Genomic DNA, 24315 nt, shown 5'->3' on the forward strand with positions numbered 1-24315 from the left:
TTCTTGTGATACAATTGGACTAGATCTTCCTAATCTAAAAACCAAAATAATTTTTTTCATGACACAATTGTTATTGCACTTTAATTAAAAAATGCATATTAAATACTTAATTTAAATTCCATACGTTTTATAAGCAATAAATGTAAATTAGAAGTATAATTGTTTACCTTTTTTCACTGATCCACAAAAAAATTGAGTAAAAACTTGAGCATAATGAGTTCCAGAAGCGTGCTTGTATATCAAAGCGAATTTCCCCATAAGAAATAATAGAAACTTTGATGATTGGTTCCAAAACCCAAATTCATATAAAAAACAATGAATACAAAATATAAAGTAAAAATAAAACAAATTAACCTGGATTGTTTTAGTCAAACGGATGTTGACTATTTGAGTGTAGCACACGCACAGAGACTGAGCATGGGAGACGATTACCCACAATCCCACAGCGTGCGAGAGAGAAGAACCATTGACTCTGTTTTGATTAATTTACTCGCAACTAATTAAGTTACTAGTAACTAAGTTAATTGCAATCAAAGGTTTTACTGTATTAAGTCTATGACTCAGAAACTGTCGTACAATCTGAACTGTGTTTTGTGATCCATTGCATCTTCACTAAAAATCTAAACCTGCTCTTCTCTCTCTTCCTCTCTCTCTCTTATATTTCTTTGAGTCGACTTAAATTTTTATGTCCGAGAACGTTCACTTTTTAAAATTCAGTAAATGTATGCTCTTTTCCAAGTTGATAAAAATAATCATGTTAAATAATCGTGATTATGATTTTTGATATGAAGAAGCAGCACTAATATGTAGTTTTTAAAGCCAAGTAGTTAAACACGAATTAAACAACAAATCAGTCAGTAAATAGCTAGTTTAATGTGATAGCTTTGTTCTTGGATCAGCAAAGAAATTTTTACCAATCCCGTACACTTCATTAGACATGCCAGTGATCTCTGGATTTCTTACTTTTTACATTAACACTTTTAATTAGTGTAGAGTTGTGAACATTTCGGTTCAAATGTCCATGTTGCTCATGTCGAACCTGGCTCTTTGTCGCAAAATGTAAATGTTCCAGAGGTTTCTGGTTTAATGTTGCTGACGTGCCTTAGCTCGAGCTTCTGTCTTCAAGTCAGTTAGAATCCCTGTTCGCGCGGTTTGTTATACTGCATATAGGTATGACTGTCAAATTCTCTTTGTTTTGACTGAGATTAAAGCCGCCACCACACCTGGCTTCGTTTGGGTTACGCGGCGCCATTATAACGTGCTTGTTGTGTCTGGTGCTTAATAGGGAACGTGCTGAATGTTTTCAAAGGGTGGCTTTATATGATGGACAAACCAACACAGGGTTTAGAAACAGTCCTGTTCTTCCTGATTAGGTTGCCAAACCGATCGAGTTCAGGACGGAGAACGGGGTGCTTTAGGTGATATCAAGCAGCTGTTTTTATAAAAATGATGCAACTTTTTAAAAATTTTACGCAATAGAGTGGCCAGTGCGTATAACCATGAGAAACAGTACGCATTGATAACTAACACACACACACACACACAAAACAAGCATGAGTACACACACTGGGAGAGAGCTGCAGGCAGAACTGAGTGTTTTTTTGCATCAGTGTTCCCAGAACAGAGGAGTCTTCAGGCAATTCCTGAGGTTTATGATCATTTGAATTAAGTTTATTCAAATAAAAAGAAAAGAACATTAATAAATTTGAATGTGCCCTTAAAAGAATTAGACTAAAAAAAAAAAATTTATATTGTCATACAATGTATGTAACCATCATGTCAGATATTTATCTACATATGTATTTTTAGTGCATTTTTTATTATTATTATTATGGAAAATTGGACGTTTTTTTAAGAGCTATGTTATACAGTATTGTTTAGTTCAGTTCACATTGATTAAAATGAGCTAGTTCACGATCATAATTTTGAGCTAAGTCTTGTTGAACGAGCTGCTCTGATCTGTACAAAGCTTTTCTTTCAGTAGGACCTCCATCTACCCACCTGCACTGGACATAATTGCAAAAAAAAAGGCTTACTGGAAGTGTGTACCATGTAATCCTGTACATCCTGCGCACACAGTCTTTATTTCACCACAGAAATCTAATTCACACGCGATTCGTTACATCTCTGACTAAAGAGATTCGCTCCTTTCTTTCTTCAGTTCACAGAACATTAGCTTACGTCGCACCTCATCAGTACCAGGAGAAAGCGTGAGAACACCCATGAGAAATGTGGAAACATTCTGATTTGTTTACTGAAACCTACACACTGGAATATCAGGTTGTGCTCGACGATGAAAGAAGTGAAGCACCTCAGCTCCTGTGATCTTCTGTCTTAGAATTAGAAGAACCGCGAGATACACGAGCAGCTTGTTCGTGATGTATTACACTCCCGAAAAGAAACAAAAGTAAACCCTCATCTTGTCCTTATTGTCTCATATAATGATGATATAAGGATATAAGGATGACGCTGTACATTTTTAAATTTGCGTTTATAAGTGTGAAATGTCTTTAATAAACGCAATCTCACATCTTAAATCCGTGCACTTGATGGTAACGTAAAAATTTTAGTTTATCAGGTGCCATTGTAAATTTGATAAAACACATCCAGTGTAAAATAGAAATCATTTCACTGTGCTGTAACGTACATGTGACAAATAATTGAATCTTAAATGCAGCAATCTGGCAGTGATAAATCAAATCAGTATGCACATGCTCTCTCTCTCTTTCTCTCTCTCTTTCTCGCTCGTTCGGAGAACATGGATTTCCGGGATATATAATTTGCTGGCGACAGGGAGCTGCTATCAGTGTGCGGGATGTCCGTTTTAACGATATCAGAAACTGAAAAAAAACGACTTTGTCATTGAAGTCCATCACATTAACGACGCCCACTTTCACGCTTTGTTAAAAACCAAACCGTTCAGTTCACAATTCATCAAAAAATGAGTGTGTGCAATGAACAGCATAACACACACACGAGAGAGAGAGAAAGATGTTTATCCTTTCTGTAATGTTAATGGGAACAGGAACTAACTGGTCACTCAGACATTCCGCAACTTCTACTTTAACTTTAAACCATTAAAAAAGCTTGTTGATTGAAACATCATAATCTTTGACTAACCACTATATATGTATGTATGTGTGTGTGTGGAGTAACAGACTTAAGACAACGTGTGTAACGACCGGTATTACAGATGTTTCAGATTTTTACGTTGTGTTTATGAAGAAATAAACCATTTGTATGTTGTCAAAAGTCACAAATGCATTTTATACTGGACAAATTACCTACCAAACATCACCGCTTAGTCCTAGCCTGCCTTGAACATACGCACAAAACTGAGATTCTGTCAAAAACACTAGCAAAAATTATCCAGAGCAAACCTATTCCATGATAAAATATCTAAAAAAATAAATATATACAAAAAGACTGGTAACCGGGTGCATTTAGGGTACTGACTCAATCCCATTGGATGGTTTTCAGTGCATCACGTTGAAACATTGTGGATTGAACCATCGTAATCCACTTCTGTAATCCACAGTTACACCAGCGAGTTACACCAGTTGTGCTGTGTTTGTTCTTACATAATATAAAGTTGATACGACGCTTGCAATTTGGGAAGCTTATAATGCAAACATAAAAGAATGTGCTATTTGATAAATATTCAGATTTGGGAATTTAAAATGCATTCAAAACAAAAATGGATATAATCAATATTTAATGAGCTTCTAAATGCTATGCGCTTATTTTTACCACAAATTCAGCTTTACAGTAAAAGGAAGTCAGTTTGTATATTTGTAGCCGAGTGGTCAGATAAAAAATTTGCTCAATTTTCTTAAATAACATTTAAGATGCAAAATTATTTCTTTAACTAGATCCTACCCAAATATGAGCTGAGGCAGTGTTGCAACTTTGTCAGTCATTACTGAGATAAAAAAAAAACCACAGTTTATATTGATCTACTTGTAAAACATGATACGAGGTGCGTTCAAGTCATACTGGGATAAGAATTTAGGCGTAAATGTGATTGACGTTTACAGAAGACTTCAGGTGCAGTTCGGTGATGAGACTCTTAGACAAATATCTTAGGTGCAAATATTTTACTTCAACAATTTTTTATTGATAATACATATTTTAGAGACATAACAAAGTAAATATGTAGTGTGTGTTTCAAGGCATACATGTGCAATAACCCCTATCATCACACCACCACGTCCCCCCCAACCCCATGCCACTCATCCCTAACTCCAAGCCAGTCTTACATGTCAAAGAAAGGCTTGACACCAGGCATATTTAATGAAGGAAAAGAAAAAAGCATAGAGCTGGAAATCTCTGAAAGAAAGAGCTTTTGTTTGCAACCGAAAAAAGGGAAGGGAAGAAAAGAAAACGTATGCAGGTGAAAAACCAACCAATCAAATAAGAAGAGAATTATACTATATATGAAAGACGTGATCAAGTTTGAATTACTGATTACGTAATGAATCTTGTCCAGGGACAAACAGGACATAATATCCCTGAGCCACAGGGCGTGGATGGGTGAGGTGGCATCCTTCCACTTAAATAAAAGAGAACGCCTAGGCAAGAGAGATGCAAAGGACAACTATTCAGCGTTTAGCTGGGGTTAGATACTTATCTTCCTCTCTAGTAGAAAAGCAATGACTGGGGGTCTGGTTTAGTGTGTAAGACAGGGTTTGAGCAAACAGTTTACAGAAAGCTGGATATCTGTGAACGACGATTCACCACGAGTGGCACATCTGATTCTTTAAAATTGATGGGTAATTTTACCCACCACGTCCCGCCGTACAGTCCTGACCTCCTTCCAGGCCATTTCCACATGTTTGGATCATTAAAGGAGTTCCTGGGAGGCCACCGTTTTAGATGTGAAGCAGGCAGTCAGATCATGGCTCCGTATTGAGAAACCTTTTTATCATGTCAAAGAATATCCAAGCCTTAGTAAAACGCTGGGATAAGTGCATTAGTGTGGCAGGGGATTTTATAGAGAAATAAGGGGAGTTCTTTAAATAAAGCCCCTTGTAGCTTCTGCAGTACCAGGTGGTTCCCAGGAACTTCCCAGGAAAAAAAACAATTGCTGTAAATAAAAAAATATAAATGTGGTTTTCATAGCAAATTGACTTACATGTTTCTTAGTAATGTTTATTAATAAATTAAAAATTGTCATCGTTGGCAAACCGCTGTGGTCTAAGAGCATTAAAACACTTCAGGACATCTCGTTACCGGGAAATCATGAACGTTAAGGGGTTGACCTTGGTAGGATGCATCACCTTTCCTCAGTGATGATTATTTTCACATAACAGGACTCCTTTCTTTGTTTACTTCCTTACGCGATCATTAACCATAGTGACACGCCGCGAGGCTTATCGCAGAATGAGTTACTAGCGTTTGCTCCAGTTTTGTGTCGCATCTGATGATGAATTAGAATATGAATTTATTTATTTATTTTAGATAATAAATGAATTGGGATTGTTGCATTCATCAGGTTACCATGTATTGGCTTTCACCCGAAAACAAAACAGTGAATGATGTCGCTCCTTATTGCCAGACATTATTAACATCTCTAGACGTCTAGTCCTTTCAGCTAATTGCTGGATGGGGGAAATTCCCCTTGGCCTATGTTGGTCATGAGATGAAAAGGAATTTATTAGGTGTGTGTGTGTGTGTGTGTGTGTGTGCTGTGCGTTATCAGCCCTCCCTACAGCCAGCCCCGGCGCTTTGATCAGGTCCATCAGCTCGGCTTTACTGGCTCCCATTCTGCACACCGCCGGTAACAACTTTAAGGGTTAAAGCAAATAAAAACCCATCAGTCCCTTTTTTTTTTTTTTTTTTTTGACGCTGGTTTAGTTTACACAAACTAAAGCAGTCCTTGTTTTTTTCTTTTGGATCAGGATGGGAACTTCCATCCAATTTGAATAGAGGGATTTTTATTCGCCAGGTTACTGTATGCAAAATGCCATCTAGTCTGTTTTTTTTTATATTGACTTCCTAGATTTAAACAAAGCAGACAATAAGCAGACGGTTTTGCAAACCAGCTGGTTGTGTCGTTTTGCAATTTCGTGAGACAAAAAAAGGGAAGTGCATGTATACAAGTTCAAAAACATGCTCGTTATTTTCACTAGTGGACGAGTTAATCCCGGACGGCAAATCCGGCAAACCAGTTCGGCCTTTAAAATAGAATTCAGTCTGCTCAGGGACGGCCTTTTGGAGAGCTTTGATAATGCACGATCAAACCGGTGTCGCTGTTCTTGTTGCTAAGGGTGGGGCGGTGAATATCTCGATAGGGAGATGTAAGAGTAATACTGATAACATTATTCATACTGGAGCAGATAAGGAACTTGCTACCTGATATAAGGCTCAACTTGACATTCGATGATTAAGGAAGTGTATTTTTTACCTGTTTAAATAGAGAATACTAAATAATTTAAATACAGAAAACCCAGAGGAGAGGCTTATATCAATCTATCAATCGATCGATCAATCAACAATTATTTATATAGCACCTTAGAGCAACCTAAGTTGAACTAAAGTGCTTAATTAATTTAATTTAGGTTCAGGCTTAATTAATATAATTAACTTTTTTTTTATTGCTTTATAGCTTTAAGGTTGTCACACACTGTTGCTGGTATTTTGGCCCATTTCTCCATGCAGATCTCCTCTAGAGCAGTGATGTTTTGGGGCTGTCAATGGGCAAAACGGACTTGAGATCTAGGCTAGGCCACTCCAGGACCTTGAAATGCTTCTTACGAAGCCCCTCCTTCGTTGTCCGGGCGGTGTGTTTTGGATCATTGTGATGCTGAAAAAAACAGCCACGTTTCTCTTGATGGAAGGAGGTTTTTACTCAAAATCTCACGATACATGATGTTTCCACCCTCATGCTTCGCAGTAGGTATGCTGTTCTTTGGATGCAACTCAGCATTGTTTCTCCTCCAAACACGACAAGTTGAGTTATTACCAAAAAGTTTTATTTTGGTTTCATCTGACCATATGACATTCTCCCAATCCTCGTCTGGATCACCCAAATGCTCTCTAGCAAACTTCAGACGGGCCTGGACATGTACAGCCTTAAGCAGGGGGACACGTTTGGCCCTGCAGGATTTGAGTCCTTGGCGGCGCAGTGTGTTACTGATGGTAGCCTTTGTTACTTTAGTCCCAGCTCTCTGCAGTTCATTCACTATGTCCCCCTAATGGTGGCTGACAAAATCCTCCCCCCCCACTGTACAATATTTTCATTTCATTTACATTTACAGTGGAAAACTGTAACACTGTGAATTCCTTCGAATACATAACTACCAGTTCACTTTGAAATTCTGTTTATTTGTCTATGATTTTGTCGAGCAGCCATGCAGTACCCTGTGAATCAACAGTTACTGTAGAAAATTCGATAATTCACTAGTACTGTTGTATAAAATATGTATATCATGCTGTAAAGGTTTTTTTTTTTGTACCTTGTACACTGCTTATTCATGCACATCCACAAACTGGAACTAAACTGTACACATGCGAGCCAAAAGGCAGAGCTGTCGCTTCTAATCGGCGAGCATCTCGCATATTCTTTCGCTTCCCTGGAGCAAAACTCCTAAAAACTACTGAACACGTAAATGTTTGTTTATTTATTTATACCCCCCCCCCCACACACACACACACACCATCAGTCACCCTGTAATCTACCTCTGAATCCTGACCGCGTTAGAGCCGAGATCATAAGAGCGCCGGCGCAAGACGTTTGACAGCAGAGTTGTTATTGGATCCTTCCACATCTGGACCGGGGATCAGTGCAACATGTTCTGATGTGGTCTGGAAATTTGGCCAAGTTGGGACACATGCCAGAGCACTCTTACGGTTCAGTCTAAAATCCTGCATCATTGTTGTAGCCGCTAGAACGTCTTAAATGTGCCTTCTGGGATTGTAATGGGAGTGTTGGGCCACAAATAACCAGAATTTTTCTAATGGTTTAAAATTTGGTGAGCGCAAGGTAAAACTTTTTAGTTAGAACTTGAACACTGCAGGACTGGGCAATGAACTAAGCTCACAGGACAACGAAAGGACACGTCCATTAACCTGGGAGCATCAGTAGCGCCGTGATGCTTTTATTCTTTCATCTTCAGTAAAGAATGTAATTTGTTTGGTTCAGAGGATCATGGTGGTTTATAGGGTATAGCTTGTGATGTTAATGGGGGAGGAGTCATCCTCCCCATTAGGAGATTAGGCTAATTGGCGTTCCCAAATTGCCGTGTCCAGGTTGTACCCCGCTCCATGCCCGAAGTCTCCTGGGATAGGCTCCAGGGCCCCTCGTGACTCTAAATACAGGATACAGCGGTATAGAAATAAGTGAGTGAGTGTTTTATTAGCTTTTTATTTTCTTATTATTGTCAGTTTTACAGTAATTTGGTCAACGGTGTTGTGTTTAAATGTGCTTTATAAATAAATTTGATTTGACTAACATATACCTGGAAACTTTTTGCAAGCTTTCATGCATTAACTGTACGTGATGATAACCACCTTGAAATAAACGGGAAGAGTTAAAAGCACCGTCGAGGTTTCCTCATGTATGGACACGGCATTGGAAATCCCGACTCTTGGGTTAGAATTTCCAGTCTGAAGTCATGAATTTAATAATGTAATGTCATTTATTCTGTAATATTGATAACATTATTCTGTAAGAGCATTTTCCTTAAATGATATCCGAGCTTCAGCATCAGCGTCAACGTCCATAGATTTTTCCCATTAGATGTTTCTGTCTGAAATTTCCAAGCAACAAAAGAGTTCTTGTCCTTCCTATCGGACCACGGTTATTCACGGTTCCTGGCCTCATTCCTCTCTCTCCCTAAGCTTTAATAAACCTGATACGTGAAATGTAGGGAAACCTGATGCGCAGATATGGGAATTCTGATCAATAATCTCTTCTCTCAAAGCTGTCTAATATTCTAGTGTAGTAATTCCAGATGAACTCCAGACATCTTGGCTCGCCAGTCGGACAACAGACAATTTCTCAAGCCTTATGATATTAACACTGAATGTCATTGGTTAAACAGCATAATGTAGACAGTAGTATCTTTTACCTTTAATATTTGATTTATAGTGTGTATTTGAGATGCAATATTTATTACACTTGTTTATTGATAAATGGGATAATTTTATTTAAAAGTAATGCAGAACTTCTATTGTCAATTGTCATGAAAATCTAAATGAAAAAAATGATGAATTAAACATTAACCCCGATTCTTTCTCATCACTAAATAGTGATGGAGAAACTGCAAACCACTTTAACATCATTTTCCCCCTATACAGCATTCAATGAAAAAAAGCATGTTCAGTGAGCAGGTGACACGTGCTTTCCTTGGAAGACTTTATTAAAACTTGGAAAAACAAAAACGGGTTAATCTTTTATTCTGAGAAAGTCACCTGTTCATCTTATTATAAGTGTCAAACATTCAAACAGTTTCTTAGAAATTAACACACGCACATAATGTTTTATCACACTGAAAGAACCGTTAAGAAAACCTATGTGTAGTGCTTCTCATTTTCATGAAGAATGCTTATAATTACGAAGCTGAAGGAATGCATTAGTTTATTAGCAGGGAAACAAGAACGCTGATCTTTTTCAGCACTAGAGTCGGCTTATTTCTTTTTATGCCTGTTTTTTGAGAGATAATGTCCGAGTCAGTTTTCCTGAGTTCCAGTTTTTTTTTTTTACGTGGGAAAACATGGATGGTCTGGATTTGTTGTGGCTGTTCTCTGAATTGGATGAACATTTGAGGAAAGACCTGCATACTGCGACTGTGTGCTGCCGTATTGTTTTGATGCCAGGTGTGTTTGAGGGCTTGGGCTGGCAGATGTTTCCTGACTTGATATTCTGAGTTAAATGATGATTCATTCCATTCTGCTCCACCCTGTCAAAAGTCATGTTTTTCTTCATTCCCCAGTACAGTGGATTGCACTGTAGAAGTGTCGGTCAGGCTTTAATATTGTTAACGTTCCTGCGTAAGCTCCTGCCGAGTAATCTGATTGAACCAGAGTCTTTCCGCGAGAGGCGATGATGGACAGTAACAGCACTAGGGGACATTTACTCCGCGTCGCAGGTGCGCTAATAACCGTAATTAGACTAATTGTCTGTCTTGACCAGGCATGGACGCACTTTTAGCAAGAAAACACATCTAATAGCGTTATGTCATTTTAAATAACACTTTGTCTACTTAGTAATCGCCAAGTCATTCCGAATCTTCTTTGAACTGTCAGTGTTGTTCTGTTCATGACTGACTACAGTAGCTTCTGACACAAGGTTGAATCCCAAATCCCTCTCTAATTCCTCCCTCACTACTTGGTGTGTTAAACAAGTGATAGTACACCCTAGATAGTGCACTAAATTTCCATTTAATGTTATTCGGGATTTAACCCCATAACCCAGGACTTGTGACGTAGCTGGTATTCTTAAACGGAGTTCTCCTCACCTTTTGTCTGTATAGTGCTGCTTATTTACAACTTACCCCGTTAATAAACTGTCAGTCTCCAGCTCCACCAGTTGCAGTTAGTCAAATCTACCAGACTTGGAAGGATACAAAGGAGACAAATCATAACCTGGGGATAATAAATAGTGTTTGTGGGATTGTTGTATAAAAGCAATATCACAAGCGAGGTCGTGCTGTTGTGCTAAATAGTGTAGTGACGCCTTTGTCCTTGATTGGCTGCGTCATCATTTTTACAATAACCAACACAACAGCACTCCCTAGTGTGATATTGCTTAAATAATAAAGGGTCTCCAGAAGCACAGGGCCACCCATGATACAGGTTGGGCTTGAACCCCTCAATCTTCTAATTAGTGACCCAGACCCTTAACCACTTGAGCCACTACTGCCCTATAGCGTCATAACGTTAAGGGAAAGAATTAAACCGCAACAAGGCCATGCACACAGATAGGTAGGTGCAAACTACCAGCAGTGGCTTGCGCTACTTTTAATCCATTGCTTATTTTTACGTGTCGTGTTTGCAGAAGGTGTTTAAAATGCCTTCTCATACGAAGCAGCCTGGCTTCCATGACAGGCTGAAAATCCATGTGATATTGACTTGGATGGATTTTGGGATTTGCAAAGTAAGAGAGTCCCAAAAAAAGGAGCGCACACAAGCAAGGCCCAAACGGTTATTTTTCCTTCATCGGTTTTCCAGCTGTGTCCTCTAACAGAGTCTGATTTCGGAATATACTGGGCATCATCTACACAGCGTGATCTGCTACTTATTTTGTGAATTTTTCTCCGCTCTGGAAAGGGAAACTCGACCTGATTTTTTTTTTCTTCTTTTTGTTGGCGAGTGTCGTTCCCAGCAGATCTGGAGCACTATGTCTGGCTACAGGATTAGCAGGACCTCGTTGTTCTCTTCTTTCTCAGCTAAGCTCTTGAACCATTTAATGAACATTAGTAAGAATAAAACCTACGCCTGCTGTGATGTCAATTTAATTTTTACAGTTGTAAATAAAAGAGATTTTACATCGATCATAGATATAAAAAAAACTAGAGTGAAATGGAACACACACACACTGGGGCATTTGGAGGCAGATGGCAAATTTGTAGCCCCCTGTTGTAGGATAGCAAAGATAACAAACCTCTCCTGTCAGGTCACATCGCCTTTGATTAAGCTGCTTGGTTGGACAAGGGCCAATATGGGCTTTTAATTTTGAAACACTAGCTGAGTTAGGAGCTTGGCACAGCCATGTCCTGATGTTTTACCAATTTGCATAACCTCTGAGGTCACACGAGCCAACGCCTGCCCAAGAATGTGGTGCAATGGCTGCAAAGTACCCGCTAGTCCCTGCATACATAGGTGGATTGGACTGGATTGACCAATCTTGGCTACTCTTTGAGATTATTTATTTAATATATGATTATTTAACTTGATGTTATGAAAACTGTGGCAACATTAAAACATACCCTAGGGATAAAACTTCCCCAGAAGATCCCAGAAGGAAGTTGTGCAAACCCCATGAAATGCTCGGTTTAGTTTGATTCTTTCTTCGTCCTGTGAATTTATATGACTGCTTGCTTCAAAATAAAAGACAAATCAACTAGTCCCGAGACTCCTGGTGCACATCTCTAGGCTAAGAAATACCTGACATCTACAGGACAAACGAGCCCCGAGGGTGTATAGTACATCTCCTGGATGTTGTCTACTGAGGAGAGCCTGGTAACCTACCAGTGAGTGCCCAGGAGTGCTTAAGAAGAGGTTACATCAGGCCAGAGAGCTCTAACATCTATACCAAGTAGGGTCACAGAGTCAAGCACGAAGTCTCCAAGAGTAGGCAGCGTCTATCAGAAAGCAAACGAGAATATCCAAGGATAGACAAGGTCTAGTAAACAGTGCCCAAAAACATCCAAGTTTTTGAACTTGACATTAACATTAAGGCATTTGGCAGACGCCCTTACATTTTTATTGAATTATAAATCTGAGCAGTTGAGGGTTCCAACAGTGGTAACTTGGTGGTCATGGTCTGCTCCATTGTCCAACACCTTAACCACTTAGCTACCCCTGTCTCAGACCATGATTATATACTTGTGTCTAAGAACTTGCTGCATTGCCATATATATAGAGTTATTTTTCCTTTACCTGATCTGCTTGTTGGTCCATCTTTTAACCTGAAGAAAATTATGATCCTTGTGAGGTAATGAACGTACCTTAATATATTCCAGTTTTTTTTTTTTGTTTTTTTTTTTAGCAGGGGACTGAAGCATTAAGCAAAACTATCGGTGTGATAGAACGAGTGAACACCACCATGTGCCGAGTATTACAACTCCTGGGCCTGTCTACCATTCTCCTCCCGTTTTTTTTTTTAATCTGGATGCATACATGTTTTTTTTTTTTATGTCAATTTTTTTTCTCCCCCCCAAGGTCTTCTCAAAGGATCCTAAACTTCTTGTGTAATGTTTCTTTTTTCTTAAAGACAATGTTAAGACTCACTCAAAGGTGCTCTTTGCGCTGCAATGCCATCCAGCTACATTCCTTCCTACTTTGCCTCTTAATCCTCAACTGACATCTGACGCAACTTTAAACTAAACATGTAATTTGTCAGTACTCTGGTGCAACCGAGTTTATTTAAAAACAAGCTCATATTAGTTCCCCAGGGTTCCTCATCACAGCGTTGTTAAGCTGAATGCTGTAGAGCTAAAGAGAGCTCCTGCTGCTGCTGTTCTGTTCCTGCTGCTTGTCAAGGTCATTGGTTTGTTCCATTTTTTGCCACGAAATGTTGTGTATGAATCTTAACCTTACCTAAAGCAGAAAATGGCCTTTGGCAATTTACTGTTGTGCAAGAACAAAAAACTACTTTAGGATAGACTAAAGACGCTACCTATTAGTGATGGGAAGTTTGAATCATTTTAATGACTCGGTTCTTTAAATCTCGTGCATCAAAATGACCAAATCTTAGTTTAAATCATTTAGTTCATTTTATTCTTTTGATCAGAAATAAAATAAAATGTTGCATTTTCAATAAAAAAAAACTCCCAATACATCTACATACACAAATTTTGGCTATAGTTCCAATAATGAAAATATTACTATGCAGCTAAGGACGTAGTATGATATCATATACAACTCGGGACTTGAGAAAGAATCGCTCAATTCTGTTTCCTGTACATTCCTGTACGATGATTTGCGCATGCACGCCCAGTAGAACATAAACGAATTACTCTCTGAGACTACTCGTTCTTCTGAGTCACGTTAAAGATTCATTCAAAAAGAACGAATCGTTCATGAACGACCCATCACTACTACTCATCCCTTTCAATAGTTTTTTTTTGTTTTTCGTTTTGCGACACCTCCATATTCGGCCAATACCTTGTAGGGGATGCACGAAGATTGTGTTCGGTATCATGGCTTCATTTAGAAGTCCCGAACAGGATCAGATCGGCTACTTACCGTATGATTGATGCCTGGACATTAAAGGACCTCATTGAAATTGCTAAAACGAATGCACGAGCATCGATCCATCTGCAGCCGTTAGCTAAAGGACCGTTTTTCCGATGACGTTTCGGCCGCTATTGACTCATTGCCGCTTTTCACATGGTGACAGTTCGCTCAAGATGGGGGTCCATGCTTAATTTGGAATAGCAATGCTATACAATCGTGCTGTTTTAAGCTACATTTCTTCTCTATGGTTCTGTTTGCACCGGCAGACCACATAGGTTTCCTTAACATAATTCCTTATCGTTATAGCCCCTGAGATTTGTGCTCCAGAGCTTACGGAGTGTGTGTGGGGAAAGTCGATGAGCTATGCAGTGTGAGAAACGTCTGACCCGGGTGCACGTCTTTTTGTGTTTGCAGTCACAGCGCTCCTGCGGAAGCTGAAGCAGCAGTCCAGAGAAAGCGTAGAGGACAAGAGGCCTCGGCTCCTCAAAGCCCTTAAAGAGGTAAGCAAATCTCTCGCACAAGCTCACTTCGGCTAGCGTCTAGCGTACGAGTTTGCATCCAGCATCTAGTGCACTAGACGGGAAGTGTCCGAGTTTAGTTTGGAAAGCCGAGCACGTACCACGTTGTCTGAGAAACGCTCCGGCTCGCTCTTGTGCTGCCATGGAGCCGCTCCAAATTCCTTCAGGCAGTCTTTGGTTTGTTGCACCATGTAGACACACACAAACACACACACACACATTCTTGTTCTACTATTATTGTGAGGACATTGATAATAATAAAATAAATACGCTTGCCCCGAGCTTATATAATCTCAGAAACAATGAGGAAAACCTTTGCAGGTTTTGTTTTAAAAATATAAATACCAGTTGTCTTTATGGGGACCAGCCAGTATGTCCACACAATGTCAAACTTCAGGTCAGATCTAGCATAATAACTCTAGACATCCTTTGGAAACGTTGCTTAAAAGAGGTATTATGTATGGAAATCTTGGCTAAAAAGTCCAACGATATCCCTTTTAAAGAAATAAGGAGAACCCGGAAATGTTTCGTCCCTCATTATTATACCTCGGTAAATAAAAATTAAGTCTTTTGTCCACAATCACGATGAGTCACTTCATCGCACCTGCCTGTAACAGATGAGCCGGTTAACCAAACACACTGTCAGATGAACAATGTTAATCCGGGCACTTCCTCTACGCCGAACCTAACAATGCAGCCACGTGCCTTTACTCTTATTTTCATTGTGATCGGTCCAGGAGTTAATTTTTTTATTTTTTATGAGTTCGGGGGGCAAATAATTACTGTTCTGTTGTTTTCGTGTTCAGGCAGGTTCTCGGTTTGAAGCGTACTGTGGGAAAAAAAAAAATGCTGTTTGTATTCTTTTGAAGCATGGCATGTTTAGTGTGCTGGACACACACTCACACTCTGGCGCACACACACATACACATACACACAGAACCCCTGGGAAAACTGCAGTTTGCAGCATTTGCTATCTGAGTGTCAATGAGGCTTTTATATCATGTTTATACAGTCTTTGCTCGAGAGAGAGAGATGATTGTAATATGATGGAAAAAATGAATATGAACTTTCCTATTGGGAGTTTTATTTATATAACGTTTAACCTGGGACATCTTGACAATTTACATTATGGTGTGATGATAAGCAGGCCACAAATCACCATTGTCATCTGATGGAGTATTTTATTGTCGTCTTTATTGTTTATTTTGTACATTTTTGCAGCTTGGCGACTTTTATTTGGAGCTTCACTGGGATTTTCAAAGCTGGGGTAAGTTTAGGTTTTCATTTCTACATTCCTGAAACGTACATTCCTGGTGACCATTGTTTTAACAAAACCTGCATATGAGCAGTGATTTATTTATTAATTTTGTGTGTGTGTGTGTGTGTGTGTGTGCGGTCTTCAAGCATAATGATGGGGTTTGAATTTGATCAGACAGTGGTTGTATACAGCTCAGGACAGTATTAGAGTGGGGAAAGTGCAGTGTTGCAGAGCGGGATTACATCAGAGAGGACGACGATGGCCAGCTGGATTACAGCAGAGAGAAAAAGCGAGAGGGAGGGATAGGTGGGGAAGGGAGGAGAGAACGTTTGAAAACACACAGAGGGAGTGGCGTGGCCGTGTGAGCAGAACTTTGCACCTCCTGGTGGTCAGCATGTGTTACTGCAGCACGTTTGCACTTTAGTCGATTTAAATCTTAACACGAATATGCTTCTAACAAGGATGGGGAGTTTGGGGAATAGTTTTCCTATTCGAGTCTAGAAGGGCATCAGTGGCTCAAGGGTAGGTGTCGGGTTCAATTCCCACCCAATGCCACTGAATGCAACCCCTCGCCGAAAGACTAACAAACAACGTTTATATTTGAGTTTAGTACAGTGATTTATTGTATCGTATGTACACACGTTTAATTTAATTAGCACTGATAATAATTTGTATAAACGTCAATGACCTACTGAAGCTGGTTCCTTATTTAAACCGCAATCCTTTTGTCCTAGATGTGCTTTAGAAATTTTATTCTCTCACTAAAGAAGGCTTTGGGTTTTTTTTTTCTCCCAACAGTGCCTTTACTCTCTAGGATTTTGCCCTCGGACGCTTGCAAGATCTACAAGCAGGGAATCAACATCAGGTCAGTATCATGGAGGAGGGTTTTTTTATGAAGGCGTCTTGTGAAGTCTGAGACCTTTCAATTACCAAATAGATTAAAGGTTCAAATGTTGTTTTCATTCTACAACCACAAAATGTTTTAATATTTTTGAATATAGTGCTGCAAGTGTGTTAAATCACACTATGGTGCTCTGAATATTTTGTTGGATTGGCTAAAAGGAAGTATGAAAACATGGAGAGCAAAAAAAAAAATTCTGATGCTGGTGGGCAGAAAAACTAGTAGGCAAAAGTATTTGGACGCTCGATCGCCACATACATTTGAGCTTGATTCTAAAAAATGTTATGGTCAACTTTCTGCCAACAGTTTCAGGAAGTGTGATGGATATACGAGTGTGATTGATGGACAGGGGTGCACATATTTTTGAGCACATCCAGGAACAGATTTTTCTAAGAATACAGCAGAAAAAATAAAAGCTTACGAGACTTCCAGTGAACACAGACAACTTATCGCGTGTTTGTTCAACAGACTGGAAACGTCTGAAAACGCTCGACTTGCCTCATCATGTTTGTATTGCAGGATCGGTGCTACAGGAGAAAAGAGCCCGTCTGATTTGGCAAGGTGTCTCTTCCGCATGATCGTCCTTGAGATAGACAGATGAAATATGAGGATAAATAGTCCAGGTGTGATCCAGCAAAATAATTGAGCGATTAGACCTCACAAACCTGATGATGGTGATGATGACGATTGATGTATTGGTCATGAAATTACCAGGAACAGGCTCTACATTATACAGTCTTTATTTCAGTTATCAGTTTTTATGACATGCTCCAGCATGACTAATGATAAGTGGCGTCAACTGGATTGTGTCGGAGAGGGCTGAAGTGGAAAATGACTCAGTAACTCCGTGTCGATCCATTACCCAGAACACCCCTCTTCAAACGGTGACACTAAACGCTTCCGTTTCTCCAGGGAGGCCTGACCGACCCGCTGACTCTGACCAGCGTTCGAGGTGGAGACACGCCTTCCTCTAGCGCTGAAGGAGCTCGAGAATTTTAGCCCTGAAGTAATTTCCTGCTACTAGATTTAAAAAGAAAGCGATGCAAGCAAACGGTAACAGGTTGAGAGATGGCGATCGCAGTGAACTCGACGTGTCTCGTCGTATGTGTAGGGGAAAATCTTATCGTTTTCATAAGATGAATAGATTCGTACTGAACATACGGAATTCATACTGAACGCCTCTTGTTTTGAGGAATATTATGAAAAAGTTAACTTTAACTTTAAAAAAAACTAAAATTGTACATTATCGGCATTACCTTTATTGTTTACGTCTGCTTTCAGAAATGGAATTTATAAAAAAGTAACGGAAACAAATCGAAAAAAATGATTGAACATAAGGATAAACTTTTATGTTAAATATTATACCGTTTTTCTTACATAAGAAGCTCAGGAAGGTGAAAACATGCAGCTCTAATCTCCCTCCTTTGTCATTATTAACCCAGATCTTGTCTTCACATTTTGCTTCCAAAGTTTCAGACTTTCTTATATTGTTAATGTAGTCTCAAGGAAAGTGTTCCAGGCTTCCTGAATGGCCTTTATGACTCCAGTCCTGTACCTGAGCAATTTCAGAGAAATGTGTTTTGTTTGTTAAGCCACACAGTGACCTATGAACCGTTCAAGCATTAAAAAAACATCTAACTGTAAGGCATGAACCAGTGAGAAACAGATGATCAGGCCGGTGATGAGTGTACGAGTGACGCTGGGGGCTGAGTGGTTGGAACAGACGAGAGGGGAAATGAGGTCGCTGCTTTAGGCACTTTATTTGCAGCCTGTCACAGTAAAACATTTGTTCCCATTTCCTTATTTTAAACAGATTAATTGAGTTTAATATGAAGAACTGTATTCTGTGAGTTAAAAGAACCTTTAAAAAAAATCAATTTCTACCCAAAGCTGACCGTATCGTAAGTGGAAATAAAAATTTTGAATGAATTTAGGATTAAATCTCACTTTCCTGGAGAGTAAAGCAAAAAAAGATTATTATATATGGATTTTTAGTTACTTAAAATATATATCAATAGAAAAATAATGAAGGTTTAAAGAAAGGTATGTTTCTAATTAAACCACAGAGCGTTGAAATGGATCAGCATATCGAATTGAATACATTCACAGGGTTGTTTATATTCCGATATTTCAATGCTCAAGTGGTTTGAGAAGAATTTTTTCATTTATTTTTATTTGTTCTCTGATGATTTGTTATTTGAATGATTCCTGAATCCCTTCTTTTTATATTGCTTAATCTACTGTTCTACAGATCCTCCAGGTTATTTGTACAAATAAGGAATAAAAAAAACATACTTATTCAGCACTTATGTACTCAGACTCCATATTTGTGCAAGTCTGTGTGTGTGTGTGTGAGAGTAATTTCATCCCGCTGCGTCCTCACAGGTTGGACACTACTCTCATCGACTTTACGGATATGAAATGCCAACGAGGCGACCTGAGCTTCATCTTCAACGGCGACGCAATCCCATCCGAGTCCTTCGTGGTGCTGGACAACGAGCAGAAAGTGTACCAGCGGATACACCACGAGGTCAGGACGAATCACACGATTTTACTCATTTTTCTGCGTCACATTCGAAGAGTTCTTAAACCATTTCGTGTCGTATTTTAGGAGTCGGAGATGGAGACTGAGGAGGAGGTGGACATTTTGATGAGCAGCGACATTTACTCCGCCACCCTGTCCACCAAATCCATCACCTTCGCCCGAGCACAGAGCGGCTGGCTCTTCCGAGAAGACAAAACCGTGAGTGTTCGAGTTCCGTCCCGTGGATTGGAAATGCGAGTTGTTTGTTTGAGGTCACGTTTAATTCCGGTTGCAATCGCAGGAACGGGTGGGGAATTTCCTGGCGGATTTTTACCTGGTCAACGGCTTGGTCCTGGAGTCAAGGAAACGGAGAGAGCACTTGAGCGAGGAGGACATCCTGAGGAACAAGGCGATCATGGAGAGCCTCAGCAAAGGGGGAAACCTCATCGAGCAGAACTTCGAGGTGAGCTTGCTTTCAAATAAACTGGAAATATAAAATTAAAAAACAAGCATGTGCTTGGAATTATGATTTTATGTAAACTGCTGGAAAGAAAAAAAAAAAAAAAAACGACGAAGCATTTTTTTCTTTCCAACAGCTTTTTCACATCTAAGTGAGAAGTCGGTTTCTCTCTTCTGCTTAAATTTTTTTCTCTGTATTTGATTAAGTAACAAGGAAATGGTCAACCGCTTACTCATCATGCAAACTGGACTAGGCTCTAAGCGATGCACAAATCTGACTAGTGTGTAACAAGATTTAAAGTAGATAACAAAAGATTCACACCGTCCGGTTCCATGAAACGAGTCTCTCTGAAATGTTCCGCACGCAAGAAGTTCAGGCGTATCCGACCTGCAGTAACACCGGCTTGGCAAATCCATCCCGTTTTTCTTACATAAGAAGCTCAGGAAGGTGAAAACATGCAGCTCTAATCTCCCTCCTTTGTCATTATTAACCCAGATTTTATCTGCGATGTAGAACAGCAGGATCCTCCAGTGCTTTATGAAAAAACAAACCAAACAAAAACACACTTGTTGAGAGATTGTGCAGACTTTCGGGAAGACTCTTCTCGTCTAAAAAAAAAGAATAAAAAAAATATATATTTTTTATTAATTAACAAAATCTTTTTTTATTTTCAACATGAATTTCTTTTTTTAATATAACTCTCCTTTTCTCTTTGTTTTTCTCTTTTTCTTTTGACTTTCTTCTTTTTAACACTTCTTTGTCTTTGTTCTTTTCTTCTATACCGGAGCGACATACAGTAGATCCGCTCTCATACTGGGTGTGGAACTAATGTCCGCCCAGATGTCTCGCATCTTCCCCGATTGTCCGTCCGGAAATCCACAGAAGCTGGAACACAATAACCTAAAGGCGCTGCAAAGAGTGCGTCATTAACAAACAGAAATGAATTTGAATGGTTGATCTAATGGGAATTTGAGAGGTGTGTGAGGAGACCTTTAATTATCATTTAGGGAAGGAGCCTCCAGTCCCAGTGCCTTTGAAACAGAAAGCGGGAAAACTGTAACTTGTAAACCAAGTCATCACTCATTGAGTCAGTCGTAAACTGTTCAGATGTTTAATGAGATAAAATATGTCGGTCGTAATAAAAGTGTCGGCCAAATGCTGTAAACATAAAACTTTTTGGTGAATTAATCAGAATTTTATCTGTCTGTCTCTGTCTGTTTTTTTTTTTTAAGCCCGTGAGACGCCAGTCCCTGACAGCTCCAACTCCGAACACTATTTCCTGGGAAGAGTACATTACAGCCGAGGCTGGAAAGTGCGTCTGATGTTTGTCTTCCTTTTTTTTATTTTTATTAAAAACAGGATGATCTGTGATTTAATCAGGATTTTCTCTAATGCTGTAGCAGTGCTTAAAAGACTCTGGATGCGTTTTCATCTCGAGATTCCTCACGGCTTCAACATTTCTCTTTCCTTCTTCCAGAGCTCCTCATCTCGGACGAGAGCTTGTATGCAAAGAGAGCAAGAAGAACTTTAAAGCCACTGTAGCCATGAGCCAAGACTTTCCTCTCGGCATTGAGTCGTAAGCTTGACTGTCTCTAAAAAAAAAAATTCTCCTCTTTTAAACTCCCTAGTGAGAAAGTGATGCATGCAAGGTGCTCCCCAACTTCCGTCTAATGTTAGTCATAAATCAATAATTTTGTCTGTGTGCTAACTCGCTTTCTTTCTGTTCACAGGTTATTAAATGTTTTGGAAGTGATCGCACCCTTCAAGCACTTTAATAAACTCAGAGAATTTGTTCAGATGAAGCTCCCGCCAGGCTTTCCAGTGAAATTAGGTAAGATAGCCACGGTGTTGACAACCGATGATCGCGAGTTCTGTAAATACAAGCTGCGTTCAAATCCAACCTTCTGGTGAATGAAAGCGTAAAACTGCTCGTAGCTGGAGTAGAAAATCTTAATCGTGCTCTAAGAAGCACGTGGTGGCTCGGAGCTCACTGCAGTCGTTCCCGTGAACATTCAGCGAGTGGAACGCCTGATCCTTGAAAATCGACAGATAAACAGCACTTGCACATTACAGGAACTCGACTGCGAGTTATTGCTGCATCCTCCGTACAGTCCTGACCTCGCTCCAAGCCATTTCCACATGTTCGGGCCATTAAGGAGTTCCTGTGAGACCAGGCGTAAAGCAGGCAGTCTAATCATGAGCAAACTTTCTGCCTTGATGGTGTCCAAGCTCTAGTGAAACGCTGTGATAAGTGCATTAGTGTATCAGGGGATTATATGGAGAAATAAAGGGAGTTTTTACTCTTATAACCGTAGTCTGTTATTCTGCACAATCAAAAGTCTCGGTTTGATTTGAACAGCCCCGCAGAAAAGCTTTTTGCCTTAACATTGCTTCTAATGTGGCAACATCATGAGCCATTTTAAAGAAAGCGTTTGTAATTTTGGTATTAAAATGACTTCTGCCCAGAAGAGAGGAGTGGTTGCACTTAAAAACATTTACAAGTTTTCATTCACCTCTCTCCCAAAGTGTCCTCAACTCTCTCCATGTGTTACATTTGTCTGCTTCCACGTTTTTTAGGGAAGGTTTTTTTTTTTTCTCGAGTGTCTTTGGTGAAGATTATTTCTGGTCCAGAAAAATGCGCCTTTTTTTTTTACACTGTTTTTTCTTGGAAATTTGTGAATCCAGAGTGATTTCAGGTGATGTTATGGAGATAAATAATAATAATAATAATAAGATAATGATGATTATTATAGAAAATTTTATCATTTTTCTCATTTTCATGATAAAGATCATAAAGGCTTTCAAGGAAGCCGCATCACTTACTCCAAACACTGACTGAATGAGCTAATCCGATTTAAATTAAAATTAATAACTTATCCCTTATTTACACCTGACTTTATGACTATCACCATTTTTAAAAGTGCTATACAAATAAAATGTAATTGAATGAGAAAAATTGATTTTTTGTCACTCTGAGATGATCACAATCAGACGGGTGAATCACCCTGACCTCTCTGTCCTCCTGTCTTTTCTGCAGACATCCCCGTGTTTCCCACCATCACGGCCACCGTCACGTTTCAAGAGTTCCGCTACGACGAATTCGACGAGTCCATTTTCACCATCCCGAACGACTACAAAGAAGATCCCAGCCGCTTCCCAGATCTCTGATCCTTCACTCCGTTGTTTTTTTTTTTCTTTCCCTCTCTTTTTTTCTTCTTTCTTCTTTCTGCTTTAAATTTTCTCTCCACTGCATCTCTGTCTCTCTCTCTCTCCTTCCTCGGATTCGTCTTTTTTACAGGAAGCAAAAACCATCATGTGATGTCGTCGCCGAGCTCTGCTACGGGAAGCCTCAGCTTCTGAAAAACACTTTACACGCTGTTCTGGGGTAAAGGGATCATGCTTCTTGTCCCGACATCGCAGCGACCTTGAGCTACGAGGACGTACGAGCGAAAACGAAAAAGCATTTCCCCCCGAGCGAGGAGCTGACAAGGGAGCGGGACAGAGCGCCACCTTAATGCACTACATGACTCGCTCGTGTTCTTCACTCGACCTCCTTCCCACCGCAACGCTTCCATGTTACTCTGGCAGGAAATGTGGCATTACGAGTTCTGTATTTATGTACGTCACCTTTTCATACACATTTGTTACACGACTTGCGGCTTATCTCCCTCCACGTCTCTTCAGGATGAACAATAGAAATGGGAGAAACGGATCTCGCGTCAATATAATCTTTATGCGCTTTCTACGGATGATGAGATCCTCTGTAAATACCTCTGTTTGAGCAGGGCGTGTGACGAGCTCTGCGAACCCGTGTTACTGCGTCTTCTGACCCCCGACTCAAAAATATCTTTTTTTTTTTTTCCCACCCTTTTTATTCCTGAACAGCACAAGTTTCCGCGATTGTTATTTTTATTTCCTTCGCCCATGATCTCACGCACGTTAACGATCGTTGCGTGTCCGTTGGAATAAAGATTCAGGCATTTCAAGTCGTTTGTAAAATGATGCAGTGTACAGTTTGAGATAAACCTGACACAGCTTTCAGTGGACGACACTCACGTTATTATCCTGATTTTTATGATCGACAGATGTAGATATATACAATGTTTTAGATTATACAACATCTATACTGACAAACCTCTTATGATTGTATTATGTGTAAAAAACGAAAAAACAAAAACAAAAAAAAAGGAGTTTCAGGAACAGCCCATGAGATATAAATGGGAAATTAATTAACTGGATGTTTTATTATGATTTTGTTTTTTGTTATTGTTGGTATTGTTGTTGTTGTTGTTGTTGTGCATCAGAAGTGGAAAGAAAAAAAAAAGGAAAAATGGTCAAATTCACACCAGCAAGTGACATGATTTTATTTATGTAACCCTTGTTTTTTCTTCTTCTTCTTCTTCTTCTTTTAATTCTACACTGGATTTCTGGATTTGGGCCTCTGAGGGGGTCAGATGTTGTAAATGCTTCCACACCGCACTACTGGTTAGTGTGATGAACCCACGCCTGCTTCGCTTCTACTTCTGCTTTTTTTTTTTTTTTTTTTTTTTATTTAATTTTATTTCTTACAGCTTCAGGACTTCTTGTTTTTGTTGTTTAGTTTGCACCTTCATAAACTCTCCAGACCTTTGGACTGGGGAAACCAGTTGTACAGCGGGAACCTTGTATGCCACACTCCCCCAAGCCCCCCCCCTGTTGCGAGGAATTCTACTTAATAAAACGTCTGCATACCAAATCGCAGCACTTTTGCTT

At 39.6% G+C, this 24315-nt stretch overlaps 1 protein-coding gene across 1 annotated transcript in view; it reads left to right on the forward strand.

Annotated features, from left to right (window-relative positions):
* Positions 1 to 24303, forward strand: part of ankrd13c (ankyrin repeat domain 13C) — a 41013-nt gene extending 16710 nt beyond the window's left edge. Inside the window, exons 4-13 of the mRNA XM_053513474.1 lie at positions 14317 to 14402; positions 15642 to 15687; positions 16477 to 16543; positions 18965 to 19109; positions 19191 to 19322; positions 19405 to 19566; positions 20796 to 20875; positions 21041 to 21139; positions 21294 to 21394; positions 22601 to 24303. Coding sequence (XP_053369449.1) covers positions 14317 to 14402; positions 15642 to 15687; positions 16477 to 16543; positions 18965 to 19109; positions 19191 to 19322; positions 19405 to 19566; positions 20796 to 20875; positions 21041 to 21139; positions 21294 to 21394; positions 22601 to 22731 — 1049 coding nt within the window. The 3' untranslated portion in view covers positions 22732 to 24303. The remainder of the gene's footprint in view (positions 1 to 14316; positions 14403 to 15641; positions 15688 to 16476; positions 16544 to 18964; positions 19110 to 19190; positions 19323 to 19404; positions 19567 to 20795; positions 20876 to 21040; positions 21140 to 21293; positions 21395 to 22600) is intronic.
* Positions 24304 to 24315: the final 12 nt, after the last annotated feature.

The sequence above is a fragment of the Clarias gariepinus genome, chromosome 15, assembly GCF_024256425.1.
Source record: "Clarias gariepinus isolate MV-2021 ecotype Netherlands chromosome 15, CGAR_prim_01v2, whole genome shotgun sequence".
In the NCBI taxonomy this organism is placed as follows: domain Eukaryota; kingdom Metazoa; phylum Chordata; class Actinopteri; order Siluriformes; family Clariidae; genus Clarias; species Clarias gariepinus.